The sequence below is a fragment of the Saccopteryx bilineata genome, chromosome 6, assembly GCF_036850765.1.
Source record: "Saccopteryx bilineata isolate mSacBil1 chromosome 6, mSacBil1_pri_phased_curated, whole genome shotgun sequence".
Classification (NCBI taxonomy): domain Eukaryota; kingdom Metazoa; phylum Chordata; class Mammalia; order Chiroptera; family Emballonuridae; genus Saccopteryx; species Saccopteryx bilineata.
In genome coordinates, this window is record NC_089495.1 from 147,349,763 (window position 1) to 147,375,025 (window position 25,263).

At 55.8% G+C, this 25,263-nt stretch overlaps 2 protein-coding genes across 4 annotated transcripts in view; one reads left to right on the top strand and one right to left on the bottom strand.

The window, feature by feature from the left end:
* The first annotated feature begins 1,069 nt into the window (after positions 1 to 1,069).
* On the top strand, positions 1,070 to 8,064 carry GDF7 (growth differentiation factor 7). Its single transcript, XM_066236863.1, has 2 exons — positions 1,070 to 1,478; positions 4,140 to 8,064. The coding sequence occupies exons 1-2, from the start codon at positions 1,088 to 1,090 to the stop codon at positions 5,099 to 5,101; spliced, it is 1,353 nt and encodes a 450-aa protein (XP_066092960.1). The 5' UTR covers positions 1,070 to 1,087; the 3' UTR covers positions 5,102 to 8,064.
* Positions 8,065 to 17,576: 9,512 nt separating this feature from the next.
* The window catches only part of LDAH (lipid droplet associated hydrolase), a 110,785-nt gene continuing 103,098 nt past the window's right edge, over positions 17,577 to 25,263 (bottom strand). For all 3 annotated transcript variants that reach the window (XM_066235194.1, XM_066235193.1, XM_066235192.1), the window contains one exon: positions 17,577 to 21,215. In XM_066235194.1, coding sequence (XP_066091291.1) covers positions 20,997 to 21,215 — 219 coding nt within the window. In that variant the 3' untranslated portion in view covers positions 17,577 to 20,996. The remainder of the gene's footprint in view (positions 21,216 to 25,263) is intronic.

A 25,263-nucleotide genomic window follows, 5' to 3' on the forward strand; every position in this document is an offset into this window, starting at 1 on the left:
CGCGGTAACCGCAGCGAGAAAAGAAGCACAGAGGCACCCCTCCACCCCGCTTCCTTCGGGTCTTCGCCGTCCGCCCTCCGGCTTCTACCTGCACCCCACACACTCGGTAGCCGTTTCCGTTAGCCTGACCCCTAGCGGCGGGCAGACTGTCATCACCGTCCGCGCACAGATGAATTTGAGGGCGCCACTCCCTCCCGGGAGTCTCTTCATCACCTCGGTGATGCTTTCGTAATTCTTCTGCTCCTTTAAAATCTGGGTTTCGGCTTAAGCCCACGTTACACGCCCAAACCTTTGCTCTCCGAGTGTTGGTCCATGTCAATCTGTCTTTCCGGCCTGCGCTTCCAGCCTCTCGCCCTCTTCTCTACGGGTCCCCTTCCCTGCTCCTGCCGCTTGTTCCGTTCTCCAGTGGCTATAGCAGTGTGGGGAGCAGTCGAATTAATGATCAAAAACGGGCCTTTGTGGCAGCCCTGTGCGCCCTTGTGGCCTCTGCGCGCCCCGGTGGCCTCCCTGTGCGCGTTTGGCCACCTTGTCGCGGCACAGGCGGGGCGAGCCATTCTGGCGCCCACGTCCGGCGTCTCAGGCACTCGCGGAATATGGGCGGAGAGGGGCGGGTGCTTCTTCGGAGGGGAGTGGGGAAGAAGCTGGGCGGGCGGCGGGTAGGCGAGATTCCCCGGAGTCTCCGAATCTGGAGGGCGCATTTGGCTCGGGGCGCAGCGTGGGCGGACAGGGTGGTAACACGGCCCTGGGGAAGAGAGGCGGGCCCGGTTTTGTGCTGGAGCCTCTGCCTGGTATCACTTTCTTGTCCAGAGTAGGGGCGCAGCGGTCCGGTGTGGGGCAGGGGGTGGGGGAGCTCCTGCCCTGGACTCCGCGTTAGGCGGGAGTAGGGGGCGCGGCGCTGCCACTAAAGTGTTCAGCAGGGGGCGCTGCTCCGGGAGTTGGGCGGGGGTGGGGTGGGGTGGGATAGAAGGGGGGGCCGCTGCTTGCTGCGCACACTTCCCCCATTATTAAACACTATGTTCAAAAGGCGCCCGGGGACTTCCCGGAGCCACGGAGCTCGTGCCGCCCGCCCGCCTGGCCCACGGAGCCCATGGACCTGAGCGCGGCCGCTGCCCTGTGCCTCTGGCTGCTGAGCGCCTGCCGCCCCCGCGACGGGCTCGAAGCCGCTGCAGTGCTGCGAGCGGCGGGGGCAGGGCCGGCCGGGAGCCCGGGGGGCGGCGGCAGCGGCGGGCGGACCCTCGCCGAGGCTGCAGGCGCCTCGGTTACCCCTGCTGCCGCGGCTCCCGGGGCCCGTGCTTCGCGCCGCGGCACCGGCTCCGCCTTCAGGAACGGCTCGGTGGTGCCGCACCAGTTCATGATGTCGCTTTATAGGACCCTGGCCGGGAGGACTCCGGCGGGGTCGGCCGCCGCCTCCGCCTCGGGCTCTGGCCGCTCCCGCCGCGCGGACACAATCACTGGCTTTGCAGACCAGGCGACCCAAGGTACTCACGCCTCTCCTGCGTCTGTCCACCTTGTCGGGTCCCAGGCGGAGGCCGCCGCCAGAGCCGTGCCCCCGCTCCGTTCCCTCTGGGCGCGTCCCCAGCCCCGAGTCAGGTGTTAGAAACTTCGCCAGGGCCCACGCGCCCGAGCCTGCTGCGCCCGGACTGTGACGAGAGCTCGCGGGCTGGGCCCCAGAGGGCTGCGCTGGCCCCTCCGTGGGGTTGCTCTGGCCCTGCGGCCGGCGGGGCCCCTCGAGTGGGCAGGCTGGTCGGAGATCCGGAGAGACGGAAGGAGGGCCCAGACGAGAGGGACTAACAGGCAGCGGTGGTGGCGGTGGCTGCTTAGTCTCAGTGGGGCCGTACAAAGTTGGGGTAACTCAGGGGCGTGCGAGACAGAGGCAGGCACCCGACTAAAGCAAATGGCTCCCGAGAGGCTGGTGGCATCAAGTACGAAGAAGGCCCTTCTCAGCAGGCCGCGTCAGGGCGTAGGTGTGTATGTAGCCGCGGGTGCCTGGGCCTTGTGCTGGGCCCCTGGGCCAGCGGAGGTAGAGGACTCGCTGTGGGGAGGAGAGGAGGGCCAGCGACGGTTCACAAACGCAGGCCTCTGCCGGACCAGGCGCCCCACCTCGCTCCCGGCCCTCCAAAGGTAGGACGTGGGTGAGGCCGTGGTGATTGCTGTGTCATCTGGATTTTATTAATCTGTATTGATGTCATTAAAGCAGACAGATAAGGAAGATTTAAGTAATTTTGGCCTTAATTCTAAACAGCCAGAGACCCAGCATGGAAGACAGGAGAGAAAGGAAGGCAAATGCAGCTGGAAAGGAAGGGTCGCTGCAGACTGGCCCTGCCTCGGAGCAGTGACCGAATCACCCAGCCCTCCAGCACACACAGCGTGCCTACAAACGAACTGGGGTGCAGGGATCCTGCAGGGAACTGGCAAGCCTCCTCCGAGGGCCCGGTGTGCCCCTGGACTGGATGCTGGGGACTTCTAGGAAGGCAGTGTCCTGGCGTACAGGCCAGGGGCGCCCCAGCCCTCTGGTGCTGCTTGGTCAACGAGCTGCGGGGCACAGGGCTCCGGGCTGCCAGAGGCACCGATGCTCTTTCTGTGGTTCAATTAGGCCCGCCGTAGTCCCAGCCCGAGCCAAAGTCTTTTCTGGGGCTCTGGCTTGGCTGGCAAGGCTGGTAGGGCCTCCTTTTCTTCCTCCCTCTGGAGGGAGGTGGATGCAGCACCTTCACCTTGAAGGCTCAGAGAAAGTGCTCCAGCGAGCGAGCCCTGGGGGGGGGGGGGAGCTGTGCAGTGAGTGTGTCTGGGAAGTGGGAAGAGCATTCACCCATTGCCTCTCCTGCCTCCCTCTCCGTCCTGAGCCTCACCTTGGAGCAGGGCTGCCTGAGGTCCGCGGAGGCCGCTGGTAGCGCCCAGACTTTCGGACCTCAGAGGGGAGGGCCTGGCGTCCGTGGTCGGTGAGCAAATCTCCACTGGTGGGGGGAGTCTGTACAGTTTCTGTGTTTGGGGCAAAACGAAACCATATGACCCTCTTCAAAGGGAGCTCCTTATCTGTAGCTTGGTGGAATTTCAACCCCCCCCCCCCCATCCCTGAAAGAAAAAACTATCTACGACCAGAAATAAAATATGAAAGCCTGAGAGAAGTCATAGCAGAGGTAAAAAAGATGCCAGCGAAGGGACCTGCGAGTCATGCAGGCGAGACCTCACTGGGCCCACCGCCGTCCCTGCGCAAGGAGTCGCCCTGCCCCAACCCTTCCGAGAGGCTTCCTTGCTCTCCTGGGCTGCTCCCCGCTCCACTGGAGGCTAGAGGCCGAAGAAACACTGGGCAGCTGAGCATGGAGCTTCCGATCGCGATCAGCAGCGCTCGTTGCTCCGAGACTTTGGGTCGAGCCAGACCCGTATTTGGGGCTCAGTTCCCCTTGGGCAAAGCGAGGAGGTTGAATGCACTGGAGGGTCTCTGGAGCCCTGCTGACGCGTCCCCTGCTGGGCGAATCTCAGGTCCCCGGCCTGCGTGGGGAGCTCCGTGGCCGGCTGCCATGTCCGTCCAGGCTGGGCTGAGGCAGTGGAGGAGCCGAGTTTTCAGGGGACAAGAATGTTCAGTTCCGTACAGCCGGCACAACGCGGCTCTCAGAGGCTCGGCAGGGCAGTAATAACGAGCAATCCTCATATCGCGCGGGACCCGGGGCGAACAGTCGGCCTGAACTCCGGGCCTGGAAGGAGTGTAGGACTTCTGATGCGCCCACCCTGTCCTTCTGTCCGCCACCGAAAGTCTGGCATCGGACCCAGTTCCCGCAAAGCCGTGGCTCTGGGGCAGGCAGTGGGACTGTAGTTGCCCTAAGTCTTGGTGTCGGCTGTGGGGTTGCGCTCCTGGCTCAGCAGTAAGTGGATGCGTGTGGGTTGTCGCCTGGAAAGACTTTGGGATCGATGAACCGAAGCCTGGTCCTGAGAGTCGGGGCAAAGTCTTCCTTTCCGCTGGACCAGGCCGGGGCCGAGACGCGGGGCGGGGGCCGGCTGCAGCGGGCCAGTTCCCGCACCCGGGCTGGGCCATTCGCAGTCAGGAGGCCCCGCGGCCAGGAGTGCGGACTTCGTTCTCATTCTGCTCTCTCTCTCTCTCTCTCTCTCTCTCTCTCTCTCTCCCCGCTTCTGCCCGTCCTCTGCAGATGAATCGGCAGCTGACACCGGCCAGAGCTTCCTGTTCGACGTGTCCAGCCTTTCCGACGCCGACGAGGTGGTAGGCGCGGAACTGCGGGTGCTGCGCCGCGGGTCCCCGGAGCCCGGCCCCGGCAGCACGACCGCCCCGCCGCTGCTGCTGCTGTCCACGTGCCCCGAGGCCGCCCGCGCGCAGAGCCTGCTGTCCTCCAGGGCCGCCGAGCCCCTGCGCAGGGCGCGCTGGGAGGTGTTCGACGTGGCGGACGCCGTCCGGGGCCACCGCCGGGAGCCGCGCGCCCCTCGCATGTTCTGCCTGCTGCTGCGCGCGGTGGCGGGTCCCGCGCGGGCGCCGCTGGCACTGAGCGGGCTGGGCTTCGGCTCTGCGGGCGGCGGGAGCGCGGCGTCGGAGAGTCGCGCGCTGCTGGTCGTCTCCTCCCGAACGCAGAGGAAGGAGAGCCTGTTCCGGGAGATCCGTGCCCAGAGCCGCGCGCTCGGGGCGGCCCTGACTGCGGAACAGCCGCCCGACCCGGGGCCCGGCACTGGGTCCCCGGCTGCTGTTCTCAGCGGGCGCAGGAGGCGGCGGACTGCGCTGGCCGGGGCTCGGGCCACGCAGGGCAGCGGCGGGGGCGCGGGTCGGGGCCAGGGGCGCAGGGGCCGGAGCCGCTGCAGCCGCAAGCCGCTGCATGTGGACTTTAAGGAGCTGGGCTGGGACGACTGGATCATCGCGCCGCTGGACTACCAGGCATATCACTGCGAGGGCGTCTGTGACTTCCCCCTGCGCTCGCACCTCGAGCCCACCAACCACGCCATCATTCAGACGCTTCTCAACTCCATGGCGCCGGACGCGGCGCCAGCCTCCTGCTGCGTGCCCGCGCGCCTCAGTCCCATCAGCATCCTCTACATCGACGCCGCCAACAACGTGGTCTACAAGCAGTACGAGGACATGGTGGTGGAGGCGTGCGGCTGCAGGTAGCATGCGGGCCGGGCCCGGGAGGGGGAAGCGCGCCGCCACGGAGGACCCCCGGCTGAAGAGCAGCTGCGGGCGGGCCGTCACCGAGCGTGGGTGCAGGTCGGACTCCGGCTCCGCGCCCGGACGGAGAGAGGGCGCACCTTCACACTCACACCTACACACTCGTTCACTCACGCACGCATTTACCGGGACTGCGTCCGGAAGCCTGGGTGGCGACGACCCGATGCTATGGAATGTCACAGCTATGTGCACTCTGCCAGCTGATGGCCTTGGCACCCACCGCCTCCTTCGGGGAGAGGATCGGTGTTCATGTTAAAACAACAGACCCTGTATTGGGTAGGAACAGGTCAGGGAATTGGGGGCTGCAGAATGGGTGAACTAAAGGGGTACTTGCTCAAGTTTTGTCTGACCCCTTTATGTTTCTGGCCGAGTGTGGGGCACAATGGCCGCGTGGGTGCTTCGGGGTGTTGCACCCGGGACCGACAGCAGCAATACCGTCTCTGAAGGTTTGCGTGGCACCAAGGCAATTTATTCTGGGAAGGAGTCCCTGCAAAAGCCTTATCTATTTTCTTTGACTTTAAAAATGGAATGTGTCCCCTCAGTTTTGAAAGTGAACATTTGTTCCAAAGAACAGTGTAGAGCTTGTTAGAATTCTGCAAAGGTCAGTACCCGCCCTCCCCACCGTCTTTTAAAATCAGTTCCTAGTGGGAATGATCTAGAAAGCAGAAAGAATATTTCTTTGGTAGGAGGAGTGGAACAGGAGAGAGATTTGAACTGGGGTGGTGCCTCTGCCAGGGTCTGCTAGAGCGCCCATCTGGGCAGCCAGGGGTGCTGGCATGCCCTGGGGCTCAGGAGGAAGCCAGCGCCGTGTCTGGGAATGGGGAAGAAGGGCAGCTCTGGCTTTTCCTGGGGACCTGCTAGGAAGTTTTCCCAGGGAGCGGCCAGGAGGCTCTCCGGGCTCGCAAGGGGCTGGGCACAGACTCCGAGTGGGCCGCCGCGAGCTTGTGCTCAGCTATCAAGTCTGTCGGCTTCTACACACGTTCACTGTGCTGTTGCTGTAGTTTTTGGCACTGTGATAGCAACGGGAAGTGAAGCCACGCAAAAGTGCTTTTGTGAGCTTTCAACTCCCGACACCAGTGGTTTAGAGCAGAAGGAAGGGCCAACGCTCCCCTCCTCGCTCTGCCTGCCTGTACTTGCAGGGGGTGCTGTGGCCCCTTCAGAGGGCTCAGGCCTGGGTGCGAGGTGCAGAGGTGTTCTTTGCTTACCAAAGTCTACCCCCAGGCCGTTTGCCCCAGAATCTTGTTGATGATAGGATTGTCTGTCTGTGGACAAGGAAGCTCGAATATATTAGCCTTCATAGCTTTATTCGGTCCATTTCTGCCTGGGAGTCCTCTGTGGCCAGTGTAAATGGTTGGGTAAGGAGAGAGAAATGAGCAGGGGCCACCTGTCCGGGCTCGGGGGAGCCCTTGGGGAACCCCTGTAGCCCTCCAGAGTGCTCCCGGCTGAGGCCACGCTGGTGTTCTGCAGGCCCCCCAAAGGCCTTTTTCCACCCTGCTGTCTTGCATGCTGAGGCCCAGGGACAGCTATACAAATTTTAACTCTCAGTGATTACTTTCTTGAGAGAGAGGGGGAGAGATGAAAGATGTAGTTACAGCTAATTTATTTAAGGGCCCCACCTGAGTCTTTTTTATCCTGTAAAATTCTCCCAAAGGAGAAGGAAACACACTTGTAATGTGAATTTATAGGCTGTGGCTAGGTGGGTAGCTATAAATTACCAGAAAATGCAACAGTCTCTTCAGGTTAAACCCCCCAAATCCCAGAGTGGCTGTTATCCTACACCTCCATCCAATTCCAGTGCCCGGGCCGAGATGGTCCCGTCACATTTATGGATTTTGCCAGAGAAGCTGCACTTATTTTTTAAGCTATGATTTTAATAACAATTGCTTGGTGACCGCTCCGATACCTGTCATGATAAAGGGTAAAAGTTGTAGTACCAGAAGTTTTAGAAAGGGATTTCATGAAAAACTAGAGCTAAATATTCTTTTGAAGAAATTCTAGGGTACTTAAGACTTTGGACAAAAGCAAGTAAATTTCATACTTTTCTAGGGACTAGAAAAAAATTGGTGGGGAATAGAGGATAAGAAGAAATTTGATTTAGCCCGAGCCATAAAAGGCAGAAAAAAATGTCCATTTTCTCCATTTCCTCCTGACCACCGCCTTCTACCAAGATGGAAGTGATATAGGTGTCTTCTTGGTCTTGATTGAGTCCAGGCTGCCCCAGGGTGGTGGTGGGGGGAGTGTTGTCCTTGGCCAGTGACACTTCCAGATGCCTTCAGTGTGTTCTTTGCTTACAAACAAAAGGAATGCCTTTGGATTTCCTCTGAAGCTGCACTAACCACCAGGGACCACCCGCATTCCTCTCCAACTCTGCTCAGCCCCCTCCATGGCTCTGAATTAAAAGTAGGTGAATGGAGAGGATGTGTGTCACTTTGTAAAAATGACAGAGGAAGGGCAGCCACGTGTGGAGACGGGCAGGTTTTGTCTGCAGAGACTCGGGCGGACTCGCTTTGACGAGGTGTGGAGGAGGGATTCTGCCAGCACAGCTGGTAGTGCCCTGGACTGTCTGTCTGTCTGTCTGTCTTCTGGGCTGTGGGGAATGGAGCCAGAGCACCCAGCTGGGAACTCCAGGCCCCACCTAGAGGGGAGCTGCCTGCGGGCACGGGGAGTGAGTGTGTCGGTGACCACCTGCCCGGGGTCACCCGAGTGCTCCTTCTGCAGTAAGCAGAACTTTTCATTTTGTTGGGGAGAACTGTGCCCCACTATTGAGATCGTGTAAACCACTTCCGGCTAGGGGGGAAGGCTGGGCACCCCAGCTTGGGGAGTGCAGGACAGGCTAGCCACGGTGCGACGGGGCTGGTGGCGCAGCTGCCAAACACCACAACAGCCAAACACCACAACAGCCAAACACCACAACAGCCAAACACCACAACAGCCAAACACCACAACAGCCAATCACCACAACGGCCAAACACCACAACGGCCAAACACCACAACAGCCAAACACCACAACAGCCAAACACCACAACAGCCAAACACCACAACAGCCAATCACCACAACAGCCAAACACCACAACAGCCAATCACCACAACAGCCAAACACCACAACAGCCAAACACCACAACGGTCTGGTCACTGCTGCAGGCAGCCAGACTTCAGCGTTAAGGGAGGCCCCTGTACTGGCAGGTGACCGTGTCCTCCCATGCCCAAGTGCTTCCCTGGTTGAATTCTGGTTTCCCAAGCAGCAGGGCTGGGCCCTCTGGGAGGGTGGCGGGCTTTGTCCCCTGGCGTGGGGAAGCAGGCTTGGCTGTGCCTCTCCATTGTGCACACACCACCCTTTACTCCACTGTCCTGGCATTTTATTGCCAAAGTGGCATGGGAAAGAGGTGAGGTATGGCTTGTGTGACAGTGCAGCCAGACCCTCCAGACCCAGTGCAGGGACTTCTCACATGAGCCTTGCTCTCGGTGCCTGGAAGAGTACTGAGCACCCTGTGGGTGAGGGACTCCTCACATGGGCCTTGCTCTCGGTGCCTGGAAGAGTGCTGAGCACCCTGTGGGTGAGGGACTCCTCACATGGGCCTTGCTCTCGGTGCCTGGAAGAGTACTGAGCACCCTGTGAGTGAGGGACTCCTCACATGGGCCTTGCTCTCGGTGCCTGGAAGAGTACTGAGCACCCTGTGAGTGAGGGACTCCTCACATGGGCCTTGCTCTCGGTGCCTGGAAGAGTACTGAGCACCCTGTGGGTGAGGGACTCCTCACATGGGCCTTGCTCTCGGTGCCTGGAAGAGTACTGAGCACCCTGTGGGTGAGGGACTCCTCACATGGGCCTTGCTCTCGGTGCCTGGAAGAGTACTGAGCACCCTGTGGGTGCAGTCGGAGAAGAACTCCAATCCTGCAAATCATTCACCCTGTTCAGTCTCATTTACACTTATAGCAGAAAATAACTAGGGATTGCAGTCTGATTTTTTTTTCTCTTAAAGCCGGGAGGAAAACTGAATTCTTTCCAAGAGCAGCTTATGCACAGAAAACATCACTCTTCCCATGCTTGAATCTGGTCTTCAGGAAACCCCACGAGGGGGACAGAGAGCACTACAGCCATCTCTGGCCCACCAGTGTCATTGGGACCTTGCTGACGGCTGAAGAACATGTCGGTGGGGATACAGAACGCTCCCCGGGCAGGAAGGCAGGGCCTTTCAGTGGGCTGTGGCCAGGGGGCCTCACGTGGGACGTCAGGCGGCTGGGAAGACAGTAGCTCTGGAGCGCAGCAGTCTGTCGGAGGGAGGAAGGGCCTGTGGTGCCCCTGAGAAATGTCTGGACTGGGAAGGGAGGACAGACCGGGGACCAGTGAACCAGCAGTTAGGAGACCTCAGGAGTGAGAAGTGGATCTCTCTGAGGGTGCCTGTGGCACTCCAGGCCCAGCCCACCGTGGGCTCCTACCCACGCGGCCACGGCCCCTGCTGCAAGGGCCTCCTGAGAGGTCCAGGTGGATCGTGGCCATCACCTCCTTCTCCCGAGCTTCAGCTTAGTCCCTTCGTTCCAGGATGCTACCTGGTCCCAAAGCTCACTCACACAGTTCCGAGGCAGGGCGAACGTGACTGCTCCTGAGAAAGGTCCCTCCCTGACCCCAGCCCCAGAGCCACCTCTCACAGTGTCCCAGCTCTTGCCCGTGTGTGTCCATTATACTCTTACCTTCTGTTGATGCTTCATGGATGCTGCTTTGATTTCCACCTGGGGCAAGGCAGGTGCAGGGTGGGCCAGGGCCTCAGGAGTGGGGCTCTGATCACCAAAGCCAGCCTTTTCTGTGTCCCTGTGGAGAGGCACTGCCAACCCAGCTCGAGTTCCCCTGTGCTCACACAGTGATGGACAGAGCAGAGCCACACTTGGGCTGGGACTGTCCTGTGCGGAGTCCTGGGAAGGGTCCCACCTGCTGCTGCTGCCTCTGTGGAAGTAGCAACGGAAAGAATAGGTTGCCCTTGTTGGCAGTCCAGACAGGGACCTGGGGCTGTCTCAGTGTCCCTGGGCGAGGGAAGCCAGCCTGTGTAAGGGTGGACTGCTCAACCAGGTCCCAGCAGGTCCTCACCCCCTGCTCAGCCACCACTGTCACGGCCACGACTGGTCCAGCTTGCCGGGGGAGGGACCCAGGGCTGTCAGAAGCCCTCTTCGCTCTCTCCTTTCTTACAGGCTGGAAACGGGGACAGAGTTTAACATGAAGAGAGCCTAATGGGGAAGTGCAAAAGATGCTATTTCTAACTCCTCAGGCAGCTGGGCCTTTTGTAGCTAGAGACTTCTGGCCATTTAGGCTGGGGCAGGCTTCCCCCTTTGTGCCAGGCTTTCACCTGTCCCTGGAGTGTGGACCTGCACTGAGAAGTGACTCCCACGGGAGCGCTAGGTGAGAAGGGCCTGTTCTTCCAGGAGGGCCGCACCTCCCACCCACGGAGAGTCCCCTGCGTGGACATGGCTGCAGGGAGAGGGCGGGAAGTTGGCCTCCATCATCCCTGGGGGTGATGAGGGCTGGACATCTGCTGTGTGGGCTTCATTTGTTCAGGATGCTTTCTGGTTACGATGTTCGCGCACCAGCTTCAGCGTAATTGCTGGTGCAGGTGCCGTGCCTACAGGGGGCCTGGGACTCGGCCACAGACTCTCTGGCCGAGCCGGGAAGGTTGGGGTTGGGGCGTCATGGCAACTGCAGGAGTCACCGCAGAGCAACCTTGGATGGTGAAGAGTGTAGGTCATCGAAAATCAGTTTGCATTTCAGGTCATGCTTATCCTTGAAAGTGCACAGTAGGTAGGCGATGGGCGGGTCCCTCCTGCCGCATGGACCTCCCGGAGCAGCGCCGTTGGCCCCTTCCTGCATCTGTGCTGGCAGAAGGAAGGCCTGCTCTTTCCTACACGAGCCCCCCTCCAGCGGCCAGAGGGCTGCAGAGTTCACGCCACTTCCTGAGAGAGGCGCTTCTGCAGCTGGGGGAGGGTGCCGGCAGGGCAGCTTAGCGTGCTGCTCTCTGAAGCACAATCTGTGCTCTTTCTCTTTTCATTTTTTTTGCCTGACAAACTTCCTTCTGCAGAAACATTTTATCCCCCCCCCCAATGGGATGTGAAATAAGTTGTCTAGTAAAGCAAGGAAACGCTCTGACAGTCGGATACCCAGTGCCCCTGGGCCTGGCAGTCAGACCGCCCAGGAGGTAACCAGCTGTTTGCTTCTGCATGGCCACTCTCACCCGCCTTGGCAAACAGGAGCGGTTGGCACAGAGGAGTGTGGCTGGAGACTAGGCCAGGCAGCAGGTGGCCTGGGGGGCTGCCTTCTTTGCAGAATCACCTCTGTGCTGTTCCACCTGACCAGCGGTGGCCACAACCACACCTAGTCCCTCCATCTAGGAAAGGGGCGAGGGCCTGTTCTGCGCCTAGACCCCGCTCTGACACCTGCCGGCCAGACCCTGGGACCTCGGCTGGAGCTCACAGGGCCGAGGTGAGCTCTTGTCTGACACAGCAGACAGTTCCTGTGAGGCTGGTTCACAGGAGAGCTGCTGAGTTAGAGGCTGACACACTGACCCAGGGAGCAGGGCGGCACTTCCCGTGGGGACGTTCCTGGGGCCACCAGCTGGGAAGGGCAGCATCCAGGCCAGCGAGCGGGCGGCCTCGGGGAGCTGCTCACGATCTGTACCTGCCATATGCCTGTCTCAGACCTCACACGGGTGGGCAGCCCCCGCCTGGATTTCTCAGTGGGCTGAGGGAGTCTGAAAAGCAGCGGCAAGGCGTGTCGAAGGACCTTCCTTGTCTGCACAGTTACCTCTGAGTGACCGAAGGTCCCTGAGGGCAGAAATGGTACACGTGTCCGAGTTCCCCTGCGGCTCAGGGCAGCAGCAGCTGGGCTCGAGGGACACAGGCAGCCCGAGGAAGGGGCGCGCCCGCGAGCAGGCTTATTTCTTTGCAGCTTATACAATATCTCTGGGTCAGGACCTGTCGGTCAGAGCAGAGTTGGCCCCTCGGCATTCTGGTTAGAAAAGGACTGTCCAGTTCAGGAGAGAGAGTTCCCAGCCAGGAAGAGACTCTGGCAACGGGAATTTCCCTGCTGTTCTCCACCTGGGATGTGTCACCAGCAGCCTTAGTCATTTTTTTTTTTTGCATTGTACTTTATACTGTGGTGCAAACAGCTTTTGTGTTATCTGTAACAAAGAATCACAGTTGCATCACTTTAGGTCTTTTAGCTGGAAGTCTGTCACCTCAAATGAGAAGTTAATGCATTTTTTACAAGGCTTAGGATGCAGACCACAACTTGCCCTTTAGCAGGGGACTTTTTTTCTTTTTTAAAAACATAAAGCAGCAGCTCTCTCACCGTGAAGGTTTCCGCTGAACGCCTGCACGACTGAGCCGGCGGCGCTTCGGGCGCGGGTCCTGGGAGGCGCAGCGTCCGCATGACGGCGCCTTGCCCTTAACGAGCACGTGTGATCCGGCCCCAGACCTGGGATTTAAGAAAATGGGCACAGCTCGAAGGGACGGCACCACTCTCACCGCCCAGCACCGTGCCACTCCCTCGGCCGCTACAGACAGTATTAACTATGGGGGGGGGTGGGTGGTTAGAAGTCCCTTTCATTTTGCAGTGACACTTGCTGTAAGGAGGGGAGCGGTGTGGTTTTTAAACCCTCATTGAACTCAAGGCGAAATCTCCTTTGTGGGTAATCTTTCAGAACTGGTTGGGCCCGAGCAGCACTCCAAGGCTAGGGGGCTGGAGCAGGGGCTGTCTGCCCACTCGCCAGCCCGGCCCTCTGGGCATCAGCAGCCGACGTTGCGAATGCTGCCTGTGCCCTGGCCAGCTAGCAGGGAGCTCTCCAGGGGCAGGTACAAACCCACTGTGTGTATGTATTCTCAAGTTTAACAGAGTGTACATATTGACATGTAAATGAACTGTAAAGCAGCAATTTCTATTTTTCTTGACAATTATATAGCAGTATATATTTGTTACACAAGCTTGTCTACCCTTCATTAACCATTTTGGTATTTTGTACAGATAAGTTGATTAAATATTTTATTGATAAAACTGCTCCTGCCTGGTCTCTGAGCTGTGCTTCTGACCTGTTTTCCTGCGCTGGGTGGTTTGTGCTCCTCGGCACTGAGAACCAGCGTCACCCATGTAGGCATTGGAATGACTACATGGAAACGGCTCCCTGGGGGCTCTGAGCCCCTCACTCTCTCGGATCATTCCCCCTCGGAACACCTCAGGCTCTCATGGGGAGATGTCCACCGGGATGGGGGCCTCGGGCTGCTGCTCCCTGGGTGTCGTGACTCCGTGACGCTGCACGGGACCCTGTGCACAGCCCCGCTCTGCGGGACGCCACCACGTGGGCAGGCAGACGTGTCAGCTTGGGCTCAGGGGAGAGGAGACCAAGATGCAGTGGGAAACAGTGCATCTTCTCTTTGGAAAATGAGCACTGCCACTTGTCATGAGGGGGCAGATGGGGTAGAGAGCCCTTCTGCCTTCCCACAGCTGCTGTGGGACTTGTCTCAGCTCAGAGGCACCGGCACACCATGCCCACGCTGCCGGTGCACAGTCACGCCTCGGAAACCCAAAGCGTAAGGCCCAGCTGTGGCAGCCCCCTCTGTGGGGCTAATGACGTAGCTTTGGGGAGCCAACAAAGCCCAGCCCAGATGCCACAGGGCCCTTTTGCTCAGGACTCTTCTAGGCGAGTACCTTGGGTCCTTGGGCCGTTCTTCCGGGCCAGGCAGTGGAGGGCCCATCCTATAGCTTCTTACAGCCCCGGGGCTTGTTGCTCAGGTGGAGGGGAAAGGCACTTCGTCTGTTCCCCGAGTATTTCTGGGAGAGGGCTAGTGACAGGGCAGCAGCTGTGGGACGAGGACAGGGACGTACCTCATAGGGACCTGGCACAGGCCAGTGCGACCCAGTACGTGGCAGAGCGGTGGCCCCACGTGCCCTCCCGCTGTGCTCCGACGCTCTGAGAGCATTAGTGCCTGTCCCTGCGGCCACACATCTTCCTCTGGAGAAAAGCTCAACAAAGCCTTCATTTCATTACTTTCGACTTGTTCTGTGTTAGATTGCTCGCATTCCTCAGCACTGAGAACGATGCTTTTTGTTCCTTAATTTCATTACTACTAATTAAAGGCGTCTCTTTGGAATAAAAGTTATGTTCACCTTTGACTCATTCAGTAGGAACAAATGTATAAGCTTTATGACCCTTCTGTCAAAAAGTGTCGTCTTGTCATGCTTTGTTGATGATAATCTTTGGACAGGTCTTCATTTTCTCATCTTTCAGTCCCTACTTGACCTACTGGCCTTCTGTGTCTTCAGCAGAGAAGGGGTGGTCACAGGGAAAGAGGAAAGTCAGGGGCGGCATTGTGACTTTTGCCCCAGGTCCCAACCACGGATAGAGCACATGGAAGGCCCAGCAGTGCCGGGTGCTGCGAGGAGGAGGAGTGGCCTTTCTGCTCCCCCTGGGCCGCCTGGTGCCCATGGTCCGCTCACCGCCACACAGGCCGAGGCAAGGATCGACACTGCGGTGGGCAGGGCTGCCTGCCATGCCATGGGTGCGTCGTGCCCTGTGCCCCGGGAATGCTGTACACTCTTCTGCTCAGGAGCAACAGCGACCAGGGAGAAACTCGTCCACAGCAACGCGGCACCAGTGTGTAGCCACTGGCCGTGAGGCTGTGGACGTCTGCTGAGTCCTAATCACATGCAGGTGCACGGCCTGTCAGCGCGGCCACAGGAGGGGCCCCAGCTGGTCTGCACAGCCTGAGCAGGGTGGACTTGCAGAGGCGAGTCCTAGTCCCTGCGCGAGGGAGGCCCTGCAGGTGCACCCGCACCCCCTGGCTGTAATGGACGCCCAGTCACAGGGTCATGTTCCCTTCCCAGGGAAGAGGAATTTTCCAATAGACTTACCCAGCAAGGAAGTCTATCCCAAAGCGGGGAGGTCAGCACAGGCCCTTGTCGGACTGTCTGAGGAATGCAATAGAAAATGCAAACGCAGCGCTGTCCCAGCGCGCAGCCTTCTGCTGCTGCTGCTGCAATACCCACTCAGGGTGCTGCACGGGCTTAACGCTCAACGAACAATAACCATGCACTCGGGAGCTGCTAATACCCGAACTCCAGAGGTTTCCCAGGCAGAGGAGAACGGAAGTAACAGTTGCAGTGGAAGGGGACAAGAAGAATGGGCCACGAGGTGTAGTGGCCTTGCTTTCCTGTCGTTCCCCAGGGCCGGAAAGCAAACTGTCCGCACCTTTGAATCTGCCTGGCCCAGCTGTGCTCTGCTTGTGGGAACACCCTGAAGAGGTAACAGAGCAGGTCCCTTCCTCACTTGCATTTACACAGTCAGTTCTGAGGGACCTGGAGTCCCTGGGATGTGACTCCTGAAGGTCTGGCTGACTGAGAACTGTCTTTGTTGAGAGCTTGCCTGTTAGGTAGGGTGGGAACCTTTATGAACTTAGATAACAAACTGTACTAACTAGTCCATGTGGTGGGCCTATCCGACCAGCCCTGAGAAGGCCGAGATGACGAAGGCCCAAGTCCATGTCCTTCCTGGGAGGCTCCTTGTAAGGGCAGGAAGGTGTGTTGATGGCGGGGCAGGGGAGGAGCAGGCTGGTGAAAACAGTTCCTGCAGTAATGGTCAGTACTTCAGTAGAGACACAGCCAGGGGCAGGAGGACTGGGAGGGAGGGAGCGCGAGCTCTGGGTGGCAGGATCAGGTGTCACTTGCTCACCTGGCTCAGCTTTCTGGCCCAGGCCATGCAGGACTCCCCATACAGCCCAGGATGCTCCAAATCACCTCAAGAGCTATGGTCCATTTGGAAAAGGTGCAAGGAGCCAAGCATTTAAATAACACCAGGTGTCCCCTTTGTCCCTGGCCTTCTCTTGCAGGAGAGAAGAGGACATACTTGGCCGCCTGGGGTGGGGCAGAGGCAGGGCACCCTGAGAGCTGGGGTAGCAGGGAGCAGGTTTCAGAGCTCGGTGCACCTTCGAGCAGTTGCAAGAAGTTAGTGTATCTGGAGGCCGTGGCCGTGGTCATGAGGAGACACAGGCATGCTGGCCTCCTTCCCAGACATACTGCCTGAGGCATTCTCCCATTTCCTGCCCTGAAAACCGGTGGGTTATCTTTTGTTCTTTTAAAACCACTCACCTGTTTCCCACCATCTACTCTTCACTCTCCTGTGACCTGGCCCTCACGTGCCCCCGCCCCCCACCAGGCCAAGGCTGGCTCTGCGGTAGGGACCTGCACTGCCTCCCAGCTGCCACTCAGGAGCTGTGAGACCTTGAGCAAGTCACTTCCCTCTGCGGTCATCTGTGAAGTGCGTGTAACCCTAACCTCACAGGACAGGAGGCCTCGAGGAGACACCAGCAAGTGCAGGGTGAGCAGCAGGTCCGTTCTCTGGCCTCGCTCTTCCTCCCCGAGCCCAGCCCAGTCCTACCTGTCCCTTGGGCACCAGGGGCAGCCTCTGCCCCCTCCCCCCCAGGAGCTGGCTCTTTACACAGCCAGGGCAACCCAGAGCCTTCTCTGACCTCGCCAGCCTTGCTCGGGATGCCTCTAGTCTGCGGGAAGAGGGCAGAGCAGGACCCACATGGACCCCTTGACCTGCACTAGTGGGATTGCTCACCTGCGTCTCTGGGGGACAGGCGGGAACCTCAGTCCCCTTGGAAATGGGAAGCTTTTCTGTCCTCAGCACTCCTGCAGGACAGCTTGGCCTTGAGGCCTCAGAGGTGTGTCTGTTCACAGAGCACACTGTTTCACACGGAGTTCCAGCCACTACTGGCGCAAGAAGCCCCCTCCCCAAGGGAAGAAGGAGCCAAGTATGTTCCCCTCTCTCCTGCAAGAGAAGGCCAGGGACAAAGGGGACACCTGGTGTTATTTAAATGCTTGGCTCCTTGCACCTCTTCTAAATGGACCATAAGCTCTTGAGGTGATTTGGAGCATCCTGGGCTGTGTGCGGGAGTCCTGCATGGCCTGGGGCCAGAAAGCTGAGCCAGGTGAGCAAGTGCCCCCACCCCCCCAGTGAACCAGAAATGCTAAGATGCAAGAAGCAAGTCTGGGGCTGGGTGAAACGATGCAGACACCAGCTACCCTGGGTCCTCCACTGCACCAGAGAGAAGAGGAAAAAACCAGTGTGTGGTCATTCTCTTTAGGCATCATTTCATAGAGCACTGAGCACGAGCCAGACAGGGTGCTCAATGCCATGTGCATGACCTCATTTGCCTCCATTTAAAACAAACAAAAACCCCTCCCCAAATCCAAAAACTGAAGAAAGTACTTTCATAGATGAAGAGACAGGGGTGAGGGTCGGGGAGAGGTCCAGGGGCGCTAAGCCTAAGTAACCTCACAAACTTCTAAAATAACAGATCCAGAATTTGAACCCAAGTCTTCATTTACTGCTTAGAAGAAGAAACTCACTTTCTGGAAAAGAGGCAATAAGAGACACAAAAAGAACATGATTTAATTTTTAATAATTATTTTTATAAATTTCAAAATCATCTGAAACTTATAAAAAGTGACGAGGAAAATACGAAGACCAATTTTTCCTCTGAACCACCTGAGAGTAAACTGACATGCTGCCCGCCAGCCCCCGCCAGCCCATGTCTTCATACAATACAGATGTTCTCCTCCTCCACATCACCACCGCTGAAGTCAGAAAGTTACCAGCTCTTACTCCCAGCCAAGCTTCTGCCCATTCCAGTTGTGCAAACGGTCCCGACAGTGTTTTCTGTAATGAAACCACTGAATCTAGAATAGGTGTTGCATTATATTGTCATGTCTCCTTTAATCTGGAATTAAATTTAATTTTAATACAACGTAGGGTGAAAAAACATGCCTTTGGAGGTGACCGGCTGTCCAAGGACTACATGGAGAAGCAGGCAGCAAGGGGCCTGGCCATCTTGGACCTCAGCCATGAGCAGCCTGGAGTCTGGCTGCCTCTGGAGACCCTCACCCACAGCTCAGCACAGGTGGAGAACCACCGTAGGCACTGGTCATGCTCCAACTTAGGTTTTTCGTTCACACTAGACAACACCCTACGACTTTAAATCTTTGGCAAGGGCCGTGCACACGGCTGACTGGGCCACAGAGACAGAAAGCTTCAGGAAAAATAGATTTCATCCACTGCTTATCAAGCTTAGTCTTTTATTTTTAGTATCATGATAGTTAACATAATAACTAGTATTATAGCCAATCTTTTTTTTTTTTGTATTTTTCTGAAGCTAGAAACTGGGACAGTCAGACAGACTCCCACATGCGCCCGACCGGGATCCACCCGGCACGCCCACCAGGGGGTGACGCTCTGCCCACCAGGGGACGATGCTCTGCCCCTCCGGGGCGTGGCTCTGCCATGACCAGAGCCACTCTAGCGCCTGGGGCAGAGGCCAAGAAGCCATCCCCAGTGCCATCTTTGCTCCAATGGAGCCTCGGCTGCGGGAGGGGAAGAGAGAGACAGAGAGGAAGGAGAGGGGGAGGGGTGGAGAAGCAAATGGGCGCTTCTCCTGTGTGCCCTGGCCGGGAATCGAACCCGGGACTTCTACACACCAGGCCGACGCTCTACCACTGAGCCAACCAGCCAGGGCCTATAGCCAATCTTTAAGATACTCTTGGTCAGGCATTGTGCTAAATGCTTTAATGTTATCATCCCCTTTAACTCTTCCAATGGTACGAGGCACGCGTTATGGTTAATCCTGCCTTAAAACGAGGCCTGGAAGGCCTGGAGAGATGAGATAAAGCTGCCTGAATATCACGCAGACGGGCAGGCCTCCCGAGTTCACGTCCCCCATCACCTCAGACACACTCCAAAGTGTCTTTTAATTCCTAATGAAATAAAATGAACTTTAATCTCCTGAAATCTGACTCCTCCTTGTGGCTTCTCCATTTCACAGAGGGACTCCGACTGCGTCAAACTCAGGAGTCCTGTTCGGACAGTGCCCCCGCCCCTAGTGCATGGACATCAGCCAGGCAAGCTCGTAAGTGCGGGGAAAGGATTTATTTCAAAAATCCATTTGCTGCTTAGATGATAAACAGGCAGTATTTTACTTTGTCATTTCACTTTTTATTTCGAAGCTCTGAGAAATGAGATGAGGTACGACTTCATACATGGGGACTTCCGGCCAGGGTGCAATGCTGTAAAGCCACACTAAGGGACAGCTGGGCGCCAGTCTTCCGCTGGGCAGGCACGACTGACTCTGTACCTGCTTGAGTGCTCACGTCAGTACCACTGAGGTCTCCGATACGCAAGGCACATCAGAGCCCGAGACCTCGCTGCTGCCGTCAGATCTCTGGGCCTTCCCACACAGATGCTGAGGAAGAACTTGTGAGCAGCCCTGCGCCAATGCCCCATGTGCGCTCGGGCTCTCGGGCCAAGACCAATCCTTGCCTGGAGCTCGGATGTTCCCCTCAGAAAACGCATTGGCTCTGCCTACGAGAGACATACTCCATACTCGCCATGGGGCTGGCAGCATGTCAGGGCTGAATCTTTCATCAGGGGCCTGAGGTTTGCAGAGGAAGGCCAACATCCCATTGTCCTTAAGCCTCAGGGAGGAAACCGAGTGTTTCTGATCTATGGTCAATCGTCGCTGCACTCTGCACTCAGTGTGATTTATTGGCTCCTGAGGCCCCAGGAGTGAGTCGTTTCAGGAAAGCAGCAATGTTGTTAGCCCACTCTGGGCCAGAGAACAAGTTTCTTCTCTTCTGGTCCGCAAGGTGTCCAAAGAAAGTACATTTAGATAATTGAATGACTTATTTTGATTCATTAATAAGACAATTTCTTTCCAACTAATATGCTAATGCAGAAATGGAACAATTATTTAGTGTAATTCTCTGTTCAGTTGACTCACTAGCAGACTGGCAGAAGAACCCTGACGTAGCTAAGACTAGCCTCAATGCCGAGTGCAGGACTGGGCTCACTGCTGGTCCTCAGAGCAGCTCCATGAACAGAGTCACAGAAGGGGCAGCTACATGGGTAGGTACAGGTGGTCCTGGGACAGCCCGGGCCTCCCCAGCCTGGCTCGGGACAGCGGAGCCACGGGGCTCCCACCCCGGGAGGCTGAGGCTCGGCATGGAGCTTGCTGGCTGTCTGCTAGCGGGAGCCATCCTCAGGATCCCTCAACGACTGCGTGGTTAGTTGAGCAGAGGAATGTCTGGTGAGCTTTGTTCTCTGTCTGCAGGTAGGCCAGGAAGTCACTCTTCAGGGAAGCTTCTCAAGGGGGACACAGGCAGCGCCTCCCCTGATGCTGGCTCTCCTTGGGCCTGTGCGACTGCTGCTGGTGGCCAGGCAGGAGGCTGACTTGATGCTGAGTGACAGAGGTCGGCAGGGTGTCCTGGTACCCAGCCTGACTGTGATGACCTCAGCCAAGACCTCGGCAGAGTTCGTCTGGGAGACTCAGGTCGCCGCCAAGCTCCTCTGCCCGGCACTCTGCCCGCTGCCAGGTCACGGTCTGACAGACTTCACACGGCTGGCTACACACGCCGCGTTCGCTCATCTCCCTTACGTTTTCTAGTCAGCATTTCATAATTGCCCCTAGGAGAGCCTTTTCTATAATGGCATTCAATTAAAATCAACTCAATTTAGACTTATTTTTGTCTGCAAGGACCCTGCCTACTGAAATGAATGGCATGGTGCCCCAGGGCGTCTCGTATGAGCAGCAGGGACATGTTTAGACCACTGTGCTCCTGAGCCTTGGAAAATGTGCGGTTAAACCTACAGAATGCTCCGTCAACTGCATTGACTTCAGTCTGTGGCATGGGAAGCTGGGAGCTGGTAGTTTTTAAGCCAAGAAGTTCTCACTTTTTTCTCTTCCAAAATCAAACACTGAAATTAAGTATTCACCTACTAAGTCTACTACTTACTACTAGGAGTCAGTCCACCTGTCAGTCCTTGTTTCCTTCCGTCCGTATTTCTGTCTTGGACAGATAATCGTTTAGCCAGTCGGCTACCACATCAGCCATATCCTGGCTAGAAGAGAGGATAAAAGCATGACCTATTTTTTTCTCACAGAGTCGAATATCTCCATCTGGAAAATCTTTCTTTATGTCTTCATAGTATTCTGTTGGACACCAACGATCTATAGTTCCATAGTAAAATGTAAGCTAAAAGACAAGACAAAAACATTTTATTAGAAAACACTTTCCCCTCCTAATACAGATATGATACCAGCAACCTGCAAGCAACCTGCTTTGAAGATAGTCCCCCCCCCCCCCCCCCCCCCCCCCCCCCCCCCGTGCCTGGCCCTCTAACCTGCCCCAGGCCTGTTCCGGAGAGTGTCTCCTTCAGGGCAGCGAGAATTCAGAGGCCACGGCTGGAAAGAAAGCCCTGTGAGGAGAGCCCTGTGCACAGACCACCCGGGAATCACTGAAAGAGCTCGCTCAGAGCTGTGCATGTTGTGGCTGGGGGGACACGGAGAGGTGGCGACAGTAGCAGGGAGAGCTACTGAGACAAAATCACTGCTGAGTGACCAGCGGCCATTCGTTACACACCTGGCAGTTTTGATAGAGCCACATGGCAGGCACATGGGACATGTTTGTTGAGTGCAAAGACGAATCAGATGGACTCAGGCTTCTCAGTGTGGCAGATGAAGTGTGAGCAGACCCTGAGAGTGTCTAGGACACTTCTACAAACAGGCTCACGTGGCAGGAGAACATGTTCGTCAGGGGGCAGGTATTATAGTCACACTCCAGGTGACAGAGGGAGGCTGGGTGGAGACAGAATCTCCTTTGAGGCATTGCTGAGATTTATCTATACCTGCCCACAACACACACACACACACGTGTACATACACATTCAAATGTATATACACGTACACACATATGTGTATATATGTACACGTGTATGGGTTCATACCAACACATATATGTATATGGAAGTACATATATACGTATATGTGCATTTATGCACACATACATTTATAATAAGCACACATATGTGCATCTAGCTCTAGGTTGTTCTTCACTAAAAACTATAATCTAGTTCTGTATTTCTAAAACAAAAAGGCAAAAGAAGTGAAATATTTCCCATGGTACATGGGGTCCTCAGGTTACAATACAGTTCACTGACACGGACATAACCTGAATTTTGGTGTAAGTTGAAACACACCCTAGCCTAACACAAATGGAACACTTGTGCTTTTAATGGTTCAAAATGGTGTAGGTAGGCGTACTGGGGGGTGCCAACCCCCTCACTCGTACACCACGTTACTGCAAATTCTTCTACTGCACGCAACCAGACCAGTTCACTAACCTAGTCCACACATACAACACTAATGGAATAAGCCGAAACACTCATCTCAATTTGTTAAAGTTTTTATGGGAGTGAGTGTTATAAACTTGAAACGCAGTATGTTGAGACTATTGTAATCCGAGGCCCCCCTGAAGCGGTAATTTCTACAAAAAAAATAAGAACTAAGTTTTAAGGACCCTAAGACAGCTGTTAACTCTGAAAAAAAAAGAGTTATGCTTGGCTCCAGCCCTTACGTGGCCAGTTACACTCACTTGAAGTTTCCATAATACACCGAATTCACTCACTCACTCAAATCCTTATTTATTAATCTGGCAGCAAATAGTTAATGAGGTTCTACCCTGTATTACGAACCCAGAAGCCAGATAACAAGACACAGTTTCTGGTGGGGAAGCCTGGAGGCACCGCGTACACCAGACAACCACCGACTCAGACGAGGGACGGCAGGCAGGAGAACGTTCCCGGAGAGCCGACGCGTGACTCATGTGTTCAGGTTGGAGGACCACACTGTGGGGAGCAGGCCGAGCAAAGGAAGGAGTCTGCAGGAGTACAGCACGCTTGGGACTGGGAAGCAATTACATATGGTTGGGATGTAGAATGGCGGGAGATAAGACTAGCAAGGCTGGCCTGACCAGGTGGTGGCACAGCGGGTATAGAGTGTGGCCTGGGACGCTGACGACCCAGGTTCAAAAGCCCAAGATCACTGGCTTGAGTCTGGGCTCATCTGGCTTGAGCACGGGCTCACCAGCTTGAGCATGGGGTCGCTGGCTTAAAGCGCAACATCGCTGGCTTGAGCTCAAGGTCGCTGGCTTGAGCAAGGGGTCACAGGCTCGGCTGGAGCCCCCTGGTCAAGGCACATATGAGAAAGCAATCAATGAACAACTAAGGTGCTGCAATGAAGAATTGATGCTTCTCATCTCTCTCCCTTCCTGTCTGTCTGTCCCTCTCTCTCACACTAAAACAAACAAACAAAAAGACTAGCAAGGCAGAGGGAGAGTGGGTTATAACCTTGTGTGCCATGCTAAGGAGTTTGGTGCTACTTACTCTGAAGTGCACAGGAGCTAACAGGTGACTTCACTCAATGAAGTGACATGATCAGGTCTGAATGGAGGAAACCTACTCTGGTTACTACGGTGAAGCGACTGGAGGGGATCAACTGGCGGGGGAAGAAGGTGTGGGAAATCCGTGTTACTGCCCCTGAATAATTTTGTTTTATCAATTATTAAAGCCTTTATCTGATTATGAACAGGTAAAACTACTCTTATAAAAACACTAGCCTTTATTACAATAACAGTATGACTTAACCAATATTTCAAGAGATGATTAATTAAAAACACTTTAAAGAGGAAGATATTTACTGTAGTACTCCAAGAGTCAATTACTAGTAACTAAACATTGAGTTGCAGACTTATTCTGAATAACTTCACTGAGATTTTTCTGGTTGTTACTTGGGGTTTTACTTATTTATTTATTTACTGATTGATTGATTCTTTGGAGAGAGAGGAAGAGCCGGGGGAGGGGGAAAGAGAGAAACAGATCTGTTCCTGTATGTGTTCTGACAGGGCACTGAATTGGGACGATGCTAAACCACTGAGCTATCAGCCAGGGCTGGGGTTTTGGTTTTGAGTAACACAAAGCAAAGATCTGTGTTTCAGATTTCTCACTTAATTTATTCTTCCTATTCTTTTATTTTTGCTCACTACAACCATTTCTGGGCTCTCCGAAGCCCCTAAAATCAAAATTCGTTTGCCAGGGCTCTGAGCAGAGTAGGAAGTTCTCCTCGCATCCAGGAGAACAGGAGAGCCGGCAGCTGCCCGGTATTCCCTCCTGGTGCCAGTCTCTCTACCGCTCTAAAATGCTCAACCTGCAACCAGTGGTTGGCTGTTTTGGCCAGTTGTAGGAAGACGAGTGTCCTATCTCTCAGCAACCGCCTGCTATGGCTTTCTGCAGGCATTAGGGCCAATCACTGCAGTTCTCTCTAAATCACTCCCTACTCTTACCACCAAAACCCACTGAGATTACATCCAGGAAGCAGTATATGGAACAGCCGTGTGCACGCTGTTCCCTCAGAGTATGAGACAGTGTTGGGAAATCTGGAAGCTCAGACTCACGTGTGAGAAAATCAGGCCTGTTGCCCTGCTCCAGGGCACTCTCCTGCTTAGACACTTGAACACCGAGAGAGGCACTCTGGGAGCCTTCACACTATGACAGCTGTAATGGGGAAGTCTCGTGAGAAACCTTAACAGAAGAGGGCTCACTAGCAGGAAAGCAAGGCAGAACAGATATCCCCCATCCGCAAAGTCTCTTGTACAAGAACAGTACTACGGTACACACCTGCTGTTTTCTGCCTAACATTTCCTACTATTTTTATGGAGAACTTTGCATTTACTTGTCAGTGATGTGATTACTACCTGAAATGCCTCCAGTGAGAAGGGTGGCTTGATGAGCAACAGCATTGGGGAGATGCCATCCCTCCCGCACGTGGGAGGTGCCAGCCGCTGAGATTCATGTAATCCAGTCACATGGATTACAGGGTGGGATACCTTACGGTATCAAGAGACAAGTCAGGTCCCAGTAGCTGTGGGTCATGCAGGGCCCACAGCAGGTACGAGGGACCCTGACACAAAGTGACATCAATGTGCAAGACAGTGTACCAGGGAAGAGTCTAGCTTCCTGTATGTTCATCTGATTTTATTTCTCAACCCTCCTTGACCAGTAACCATTTAGAGTGGGCTGTATTTGGTTAACTCTCTAAGTTCTGGTGGGGCAATGTCTTTTTATTTTTTGTTTTTCAAGTTCTTCTTCAGGTTATACTCACTGAAGGACTCTGAAAATCTTGGCTTATTGGTAAAACACGAGTATTTCTAATGCCTTTACCCACACTGGCTCAAAGTACTTCCTGTT